Source organism: Scyliorhinus canicula, chromosome 9, assembly GCF_902713615.1.
Source record: "Scyliorhinus canicula chromosome 9, sScyCan1.1, whole genome shotgun sequence".
NCBI classification, from domain to species: Eukaryota; Metazoa; Chordata; class Chondrichthyes; order Carcharhiniformes; family Scyliorhinidae; genus Scyliorhinus; species Scyliorhinus canicula.
This window is the reverse complement of record NC_052154.1, coordinates 15974408-15984200: the sequence shown is the minus strand read 5'-3', so window position 1 is coordinate 15984200 and position 9793 is coordinate 15974408. Positions and strand designations below refer to the sequence as shown.

Here is a 9793-nt window from a genome sequence, read left to right as displayed (position 1 = left end):
GAAATCTTTTTCCTACAACTATCCTCTCTGGTAGCTCACTTCACAAGCCTGGAACACCTCGCTCCACTTCCCTTTTTTGATAGCTTCCTCAAAGTCATTGGAAGCAACTTGCCATGACCTTCAATTGTCAGCACCCTGCTCAATACTGAGAGGTTCCTCAAGTCACCTCCGTCGCATACTGCCCGTCACTGGGAAAGGATAAGAGTCAGAGGAAGTGGCGCCATGGTGCGTTTTGACATGACTTACACCATACTTGCAGAAGTGAAGAAAAGGTTTCAATTGGACTCTTTCTTCTCAAGATGACACAACTCTTTTTATGCCTTAAGAACGAGCTATGTGGGTTGTCGTGTCCTGCAGCCAATAGTAAGTGCTACTTTGGAACTGCAAAATTCATTTTTAAAAGTTTTTTTTTAAAGTTAGGCATTTCTAAGATGGTCTCTGAAACAGAAGTTGCACCTTCTCTCTCTCTCTCTCTCTATCTATGGCTGTATTTGATGTGATCACACATCATTCTACTGTCTTTGCATAGGTTTCCTGGAACATATTAGCATTGATGCAAATCAGGTCACAATAAACATCAGACATCCCTTTTCCAAAGCAAAAAACTCAAATCAAATTCTTAAAAATGATTGTGACTGACTTTCCCTAAACACAAACAAACATAGATAGTTTTTTTAAAAATATGCAGAATGTCAATCTTTTAAGAGTGCCAACAGCTTCAAAGTGGAGAGAGTCTCACGTTTAGTTTTTGTTTCATTGTCATGTTCAGACGAAGGACATCCCCGGGTCTGCAACACTTGTTCTTGGTGGAGGTGGGAGCATCTCTTTCAAATGAAGTGGATCCAACCGTTTTCCCAGTCTTTGGGCGGTGAGATTTTGAACTTGTGGCTTCTTACCTGGTAGTCGGAGCCCTTGTTATTGTCCCAGTACTCCTGCCCCGCCGCCAGGTACCTGATGGCGAACTGGAGGGTGCCCCCCGTGTCCAGGAAGACGGGGGCCACCAGCTTGAAGGAGAAAGTGTCAGTCTGGTTGTCCGCAGAGTGGGCGCTGTGGCAGGCAGCGATGTCCACGAAGGAGCTCCACTGGTTGAGGGTGTACCTCACCGTCACCTGCTTCTCGTAGGCCAGGTTCCACACCCTGATCACCCCCAGGATGCTGAACTGGTCGGTGGAGATGCTCTCCAGGCACACCCTGGCCAGCCTGACTTGCTCCTGGAAGTCTGGCCAGCGGCCCGGGTTGGTGAACAGCGGCTCCAGGAGGTGAGTGGGGCTGTCCAGGAACATGGCCATCATCTGGTCACTGAGCAGGCACTGGGGCGGCCTCTCCCGCAGCCTGGCCATCACCCGCGGGGGGACGTGCGGCATGTCGCCGTCGCAGAAGTGCCGGATGGTGGTCAGCTCCAAGCCCAGCGAGTCGGCAAAGCGGACCTTCTTGCTGCTGGCCCGGGTCAGCAGGGTGACCGCTCGGCCCCCGGGGGCTGGCAGCGACTTGGCCCTCCTCCGCTGGCCCGGGCTGGGGGTTTTGCTGCCGCCGCTGTTGGTGCTGGGCTCCCGGCTGCGCTGCCTGCAGCCCGCCGCCGGCTCCGGGTCCCCGGTCCCGGCCGCCACGGCGCAGTCCTCGGCCAGGCTGCCGTACAAACCGGCCATGCAGCTGAAGTTGCGGGGCATGCACAGCCCCTGCTGCACCGCTGCCTTCTCCATGCACAGCCCCTGCTGCACCGCTGCCTTCTCCATGCACAGCCCCCGCTGCACCGCTGCCTTCTCCATGGCCGCACAGGCACCTTTCCCCCGGGCGGCAGCAACTGCATTCAACACCTTGACGGCAGCGGGCAGCACACTTTCCAGCGGGACATCTCTGCTGAACAAGAAGCGGATTGCACAGGAGCAGAGTGAGGCCAGTCACAGCCCCTGACGGAGCGAGGGGCGGGCTTATTATTTTTTTACAGTAATGAAGTGCCCCAGGGGTTTTTCAAACATAACCTGTGGGCCACTCCCCCTCCCCTTTCTGAATTGACAGCAACACTCCAGCAATAGGAATGGCAGCAAGTGACCAGAGTAACCCACCCACATCGCCTCACAGCCGACTGAGCGCCTGTCCTGGGAATGGGAGCATGAATCCTGGCTGCGTTTGGAAGATGGGGGATGTATGGGAGGCATTGGGGGGCAGAGAGAGGGATCAGAGGGGGAGTGGGGGAGACAGAGAGGGGTGGGGAGTGGGGGAGACACAAAGGGGTGGCGGTGGGGGAGACAGAGGGGGTTTGGGGGAGACAGAGAAGGGGTGGGGAGTGGAGGAGACACAGAGGGGTGGGGAGTGGGGGTGGGGGAGACAGAGAAGAGGTGGGGAGTGGAGGAACTGAGAGCGAATAGGGGCGACGGAGGGGAACCAGGGAGGGGGAGGGGGAGACAAAGGGGAGAGTGGGGTAGACAGAGGGGGTAGTGGGTTAGACAGAGAGGGGTAATGGGATAGACAGAGAGGCGGGAGTGGCGGAGACAGAGGGGGAGTGGGATAGACAGACAGGAGGGAGAGGGGTAGACAGAGAGGAGGGAGAGGGGTAGACAGAGAGGAGGGAGAGGAGTAGACAGACAGGAGGGAGATGGGTAGACAGAGAGGGGGAGTGGGGTAGACGGGGAGAGTGGGATGGACAGACAGGATGGAGAGGGGTAGACAGACAGGGGGAAGAGGGGTAGACAGACAGGAGGGAGAGGGGGAGAGACAGACAGGGGGGAGAGGGGTAGACAGACAGGAGGGAGAGGGGTAGACAGACAGGATGGAGAGGGGTAGACAGACAGGAGGGAGAGGGGGAGAGACAGACAGGAGGGAGAGGGGTAGACAGACAGGAGGGAGAGGGGTAGACAGACAGGAGGGAGAGGGGTAGACAGACAGGAGGGAGAGGGGTAGACAGACAGGAGGGAGAGGGGTAGGCAGACAGGAGGGAGAGGGGTAGACAGACAGGAGGGAGAGGGGTAGACAGGGAGGATGGAGAGGGGTAGACAGACAGGAGGGAGAGGGGTAGACAGAGAGGAGGGAGAGGGGTAGACAGACAGGAGGGAGAGGGGTAGACAGACAGGATGGAGAGGGGTAGACAGACAGGGGGGAGAGGGGTAGACAGACAGGAGGGAGAGGGGTAGACAGACAGGATGGCGAGGGGTAGACAGACAGGGGGAAGAGGGGTAGACAGACAGGAGGGAGAGGGGGAGAGACAAACAGGAGGGAGAGGGGTAGACAGACAGGAGGGAGAGGGGTAGACAGACAGGAGGGAGAGGGGTAGACAGACAGGAGGGAGAGGGGTAGACAGACAGGAGGGAGAAGGGGAGAGACAGAGAGAGAGACAGCCGCTGCCTAAGAGTAAAGGCTGCTCCGGGCGATCACACTGTAATCCCGGTTAATACAATCGCTCACAATTCAACATTGCAACGCCAGAATAATAGAGGCTCATTCTAACGCTCCCGGGATTGATGGGGGCTCCCGCTAATCTAGCCCAAAAAACACCTTCTGACATCAGGATTCATTTCAGATATAAAAAATAAACTGCCTCTGAAATCCAGGGGGAATGTGTGAAATGTTAATCAGTCAGTGAGTCTGTGCCGGAGTTTGCACCCTACAGGGGGCCCTGAACAATGTGGATGTACAATCGCCCTGCACAGTTTAAAGTTGAAGTCTGGCCATGGTTTGGACAGAAGGGAAATGATTCCCCCCCGGCGTGGGGAGCTGGGATTTGAAGCATCGTTGCATCGATGTATCTGATATTATATCACAATTGCATCAGTGACTGTTTTTGTTCAATTGACGCTCCTAATGGGCCATATTAACCAAACATGGGTTTGTCCAACCCCCCCCCCCCCCCCCCTAGTTGTGGACGGGGTCGAACTTCCGAATTTCTGCGCTGGTGCCTCTTGAGTGTGGGTGAAGCCAGCCCAAGAGGGCATTGCACCGCCCACTGGGGGAATCGTGCAGCCTGGCACGTTCACATCCAGCCTTGTCAGCCAGGGGGAGGGCGAGCAAACCTTTGCGGAAACAACAGAGACACACACATGTCTCAATCGTCTCGCTCACCTCATTCAACCCAGTGCTTCGTCCGCATTCTCCGCGTTCAGAGTGCAGCCAATGAGTCAGGGACAAGTTTAGGGTGTGTACGTGCGGGAGCGGCCGTGCATTCAAACTTCAGCCCGCCAGAGGGAGAGGCGGTTCCAAATATGCAGAGCGGGATAAAAGACCTGCCAATTCAACCCCCCCCCCCCCCCCCAAACGTGAAACCTGGTGGGGGTTGGAGGATGGTGGAGTTGCAATTGACCAATTTCAGAGAGAGGGGGAAATGCTGACCCATTCTCCTCTTTTTCTCAAACTGAACACGTTTCCATTTCCTGGTTGCACATTGAACAGCGTTATGGAAACACTGGGCTGTGTTTGTGTCTGGCAGAGGGCCCTTGCCCTTCTGTGGAAGGTGGTCACAATGACTGGAGACTCCCGTTTCCCTCTCTTCACAGATGCTGTCTGGCCTGCTGACTTTCTCAGCATTTTCTGTTTACATTTCCGGTATCTGCAATATTTTGCTTTTATTGGACAATTTTCCCTATTTTGTTTTTGCAGGTGGACAAACGAAACATTCGTAGCATTCTCTGCCCCATCACGGCAACACGGTAGCATTGTGGATAGCACAATCGCTTCACAGCTCCAGGGTCCCCGGTTCGATTCCGGCTTGGGTCACTGTCTGTGCGGAGTCTGCACATCCTCCCCGTGTGTGCGTGGGTTTCCTCCGGGTGCTCCGGTTTCCTCCCACAGTCCAAAGATGTGCAGGTTAGGTGGATTGGCCATGATAAATTGCCCTTAGTGTCCAAAATTGCCTTTAGTGTTGGGTTGGGTTATGGGGATAGGGTGGAGGTGTTGACCTTGGGTAGGGTGCTGTTTCCAAGAGCCGGTGCAGACTCGATGGGCCGAATGGCCTCCTTCTGCACTGTAAATTCTATGTATATCTATATATCCTTGACATTCCCTTTTTTTGCCTCCTTAATCTGTTCACGATGAGTGAATCAATTAATTCTTTGTGCTTTTTTTGGGGGAGGGGGACGATCTTTGACATGGGATGCAGTACAGCAAAAACTTGGTTCTGGAGGTGTTTGGCTGGGGGTTCAAGGTGCATGGGAGGGAGAGGAAAACAGAAGACGATCTAAATGAGGTGTTAATGGTCAATGAAGTCAAGCTTCTGTTTCAGTAACATGTGACCTGTAGGTGCATAAAGAGTTGGGCAGGTAAGGAATTCCACAATTTTCAGGTCTTGAGAAAGATTGTGTTCTGAAAAGATACATGGGGCGGTACACCGAGATCTCTCTGCTCATCCACACTACCAAGAATCTTACCATTAGCCCAATACTCTGTCTTCCTGTTATTCCTTCCAAAATGAATCACCTCACACTTTTCTGCATTAAACTCCATTTGCCACCTCTCAGCCCAGCTCTGCAGCTTATCTATGTCCCTCTGTAACTTGTAACATCCTTCCGCACTGTCCACAACTCCACCGACTTTAGTGTCATCTGCAAATTTACTCACCCATCCATCTACGCCCTCTTCTAGGTCATTTATAAAAATGACAAACAGCAGTGGCCCCAAAACAGATCCTTGCGGTACACCACTAGTAACTGGACTCCAGGCTGAACATTTCCCATCAACCACCACCCTTTGTCTTCTTCCAGCTAGCCAATTTCTGATCCAAACTGCTAAATCACCCTGAATCCCATGCCTCCGTATTTCCTGCAATAGCCTACCGTGGGGAACCTTATCAAATGCTTTACTGAAAACCATATACACCACAACTGCTTTACCCTCGTCCACCTGTTTGATCACCTTCTCAAAGAACTCAATAAGGTTTGTGAGGCACGACCTACCCTTCACAAAACCGTGTTGACTATCCCTAATCAAATTATTCCTTTCCAGATGATTATACATACTATCTCTTATAAACCTTTCCAAGACTTTGCCCACATCAGAAGTAAGGATCACTGGTCTATAGTTACCAGGGTTGTCTCTACTCCCCTTCTTGAACAAGGGGACAACATTTGCTATCCTCCAGTCTTCTGGCACTATTCCTGTAGACAATGATGACATAAAGATCAAAGCCAAAGGCTCAGCAATCTCCTCCCTAGCTTCCCAGGGAATCCTAGGATAAATCCCATCCGGCCCAGGGAACTTATCTATTTTCACACTTTCCAGAATTGCTAACACCTCCTCCTTATGAACCTCAAGCCCTTCTAGTCTAGTAGTCTGTATCTCAGTATTCTCCTCGACAACATTGTCTTTTTCCTGTGTAAATACTGACAAAAAATATTCATTTAGCACCTCTCCTATCTCCTCGGACTCCACACACAACTTCCCACTACTGTCCTTGACTGGCCCTACTCTTACCCTAGTCATTCTTTTATTCCTGACATATCTATAGAAAGCTTTAGGGTTACCCTTGAACCGACCTGCCAAAGACTTCTCATGTCCCCTCCTGGCTCTTCTTAGCTCTCTCTTTAGGTCCTTCCTTGCTATCTTGTAACTCTCGAGCGCCCTAACTGAACCTTCACATCTCATCTTTACATAAGCCTCCTTCTTCCTCTTGACAAGTGATTCAACGGTTCCCTCGCTCGACCACTTTCTCCCTGCCTGACAGGTACATACTTATCAAGGACACGCAGTAGCTGTCCCTTGAACAAGCTCCACATTTCAATTGTGCCCATCCCCTGCAGTTTCCCTCCCCATCCGATGCATCCTAAGTCTTGCCTCACCGCATCATAATTGCCTTTCCCCCAGCTATAACTCTTGCCCTGCGGTATATACCTATCCCTTTCCATCGCTAAAGTAAACGTAATCAAATTGTGGTCACTATCACCAAAGTGCTCACCTACCTCCAAATCTAGCACCTACATCTCTGGAACTTTTCGGAGGCCTATAGAAAACTCCTAACAGGGTGACCTCTCCTTTCCTGTTTCTAACCTCAGCCCATATTACCTTAGTAGACAAGTCCTAATCAAACGTCCTTTCTGCCACCGTAATACTGTCCTTGACTAACAATGCCACCCCTCCCCCTCTTTTACCACCTTCCCTGAGCTTACTGAAATATCTAAACCCCGGCACCTGCAACAACCATTCCTGTCCCTGCTCTAGCCATGTCTCCGAAATGGCCACAACATTGAAGTCCCAGGTACCAACCCATGCTGCAAGTTCACCCACCTTATTCCGGATGCTCCTGGCATTGAAGTAGACACACTTTAAACCACCTTCCTGCCTGCCGGTTCACTCCTGCAACTTTGAAACCTTACTCATGACATCACTACTCTCAACCTCCTGGATAATGGAGCTACAATTCAGTTTCCCAACCCCCTGCTGAACTAGTTTAAACCCTCCCGAAGAACATGAGCAAATTTCCCCCCAGGGTATTAGTACCCCTCTGATCCAGGTGTAGCCCATCCTGCTTGTAGAGGTCCCACCTACCCCAGAATGAGCCCCAATTGTCCAGGAATCTTAATCCCTCCCTCCTGCACCATCCCTGCAGCCATGTGTTCAACTGCTCTCGCTCCCTATTCCTCATCTCGCTAGCACGTGGCACGGGTAACAACCCAGAGATAATAACTCTGTTTGTTCCAGATCTAAGTTTCCACCCCAGCTCCCCGAATTCCTGCCTTACATCCCTATCCCTTTTCCTACCTATGTCGTTGGTGCCTATGTGGACCACGACTTGGGGCTGCTCCCCCTCCCCCTTAAGGATCCCGAAAACACGATCCAAGACATCGAGGACCCTGGCACCTGGGAGACAACAAACCAACCGCGAGTCTTTCGCGTTCCCCAGAATCTCCTATCTATCCCCCTAACTATGGAATCTCCAATGACTAATGCTCTACTCCTCTCCCCCTTCCCTTCTGTGCAACAGGGACAGACTCTGTGCCAGAGACCTGTACCCCATGGCTTACCCCTGGTAAGTCATCTCCCCCAACAGTATCCAAAGCGGTATACTTGATACTAAGGGGAACAACCACAGGGGATCCCTGTACTGACTGCTTCCTCACAGCCCCTCTCACCGTCACCCATCTATTTTTATTCTTCGGAGTAACTACATGCCTGAAGCTTCTATCTATGACCACCTCTGCCTCCCAAATAATACAAAGTTCATCCAGCTCCAGCTCCAGTTCCCTAACACGGTCTCTGAGGAGCTGGAGATGGGTGCACTTCCCACAGGTGAAATCAGCAGGGACACTGACGGTGTCCCTCACCTCAAACATTCTGCAGGAGGAACATTGCACTGCCTTCCCTGCCATCCCCTCTAGATAAAACAAGAAAAAGTAAGGAAGAGCTTACCTGATATTCACTCAACCCCTTAGGTTAGAGGAGGTGGAAGGGTGGGGGACACTACAAGTGTAGTGTCTCGGGTTTAGCAACCGCCCGACTTATATACAGGTACTAACAAATCTTGCCAGAAATCCCACGGCCGACTTCCTACAGCTCGAAAGGTAAGTTTTTAAAGAGGTAAACTTACCTTCCCGACAGGCCCCTGGCCACTGCTCCCGCCGAAAATCTGAAGGCCGCTTCTCCTGCAAGGTAAGTTTTTAAAGGTTAAACAATACGCCGGCCGCTCACTTCCTCTCCCGCACCGTCCACGAGCGTGACTGGCTGACGATTTTTATTTGCAGGTGTGAACGATGCCAGCGTGACCCCAGGGGACTTCGGCCCATCTGGGCTACAGAATCCACAGGACACCGGAGAATCGCGGGACTTGCCCCCTCGGCCCATTCTCCGGGCGGCGCGGCTCCATTCACGATGAGGCCGTTCACGCCGGGTGGGAGAATGGTGGGACGGCGTCGGACCGGCGTCACATGAAAAATCGGCGCGATCGCCGATTCTCTGACCCAGAGAATTCTGAGAGAATCCTGCCCACGGTCGTCAGTTAATTTCAACACAGCAGATGATGGAAGAGCTTGTAACACCACTTATTTAGTATTATTAACATGTAAGATAAATGAGTTATATCATCTGGGTGAGAAAAATAAACAAGTTGTGTGTTGCAAATCTCACACATCTATTTTTCCCAAAAGCAATAGACCCCATCAAATCAACATTTGCATATCAGTACTGGGGTGGCATAGTGGTAATATCACTAGACCTGTCAGCCTGAGGCACAGGCCAATACTCTGGGGACATGGGTTCAAATTCCAGCTGGTGAAATTTTAATTCATAGAACATACAGTGCAGAAAGAGGCCATTCAGTCCATCGAGTCTGCACCGACCCACTTAAGCCCTCACTTCCACCCTATCCGCGTAACCCAGAAACCCCTCCTAACCTTTTTGGTCACCAAGGACAATTTATCATGGCCAATCTACCTAACCTGCATGTCTTTGGACTCTGGGAGGAAACCGGAACACCTGGAGGAAACCCACACAGACACGGGGAGAAAGTGCAGACTCTGCACAAACAGTGACCAAGCGAGGAATCGAACCTGGGACCCTGGCGCTGTGAAGCAACAGTGCTAGCCACTTGTGCTACCGTGCTGCCCACAAATTCAATTAATAATATGGAATTGAAAAGCCATTCTCAGTAACGGTCACCATAATGACTTGTCGCTGAACAACCTATCCGGTTCACTAATGCTCTTTAAGTTCTGGTATGGCCTACATGTGACTCCAACCGCCTGATTAATGTTGAATCTTAACTGCCCTCTGAAATGGTGTGGCAAGCTACTCAGTTCAAAGCAACAAAGGCTGGGCTTGCCAACGATGCTCACATCGCATGAAGGAAGAGTAAAAATGTTGGTCTAATATTGCCTTC

The 9793-nt window shown here is 51.6% G+C and overlaps 1 protein-coding gene and 1 long non-coding RNA gene across 2 annotated transcripts; one reads left to right on the top strand and one right to left on the bottom strand.

Annotated features, from left to right (window-relative positions):
• The first annotated feature begins 237 nt into the window (after positions 1-237).
• On the top strand, positions 238-9061 carry LOC119971114. Its single transcript, XR_005461744.1, has 2 exons — positions 238-363; positions 8661-9061. It is a non-coding gene; the product is annotated as an uncharacterized LOC119971114 (long non-coding RNA).
• Positions 531-2106, bottom strand: LOC119971113 (protein phosphatase 1 regulatory subunit 3E). The gene has a single exon (XM_038806271.1). The coding sequence runs from the start codon at positions 1764-1766 to the stop codon at positions 828-830; it is 939 nt and encodes a 312-aa protein (XP_038662199.1). The 5' UTR covers positions 1767-2106; the 3' UTR covers positions 531-827.
• Positions 9062-9793: the final 732 nt, after the last annotated feature.

Bases quoted from the DNA above. Each gene is read 5' to 3' on its own strand.
- LOC119971113 (XM_038806271.1), bottom strand. From the start codon at position 1,766: ATGGAGAAGGCAGCGGTGCAGCGGGGGCTGTGCATGGAGAAGGCAGCG.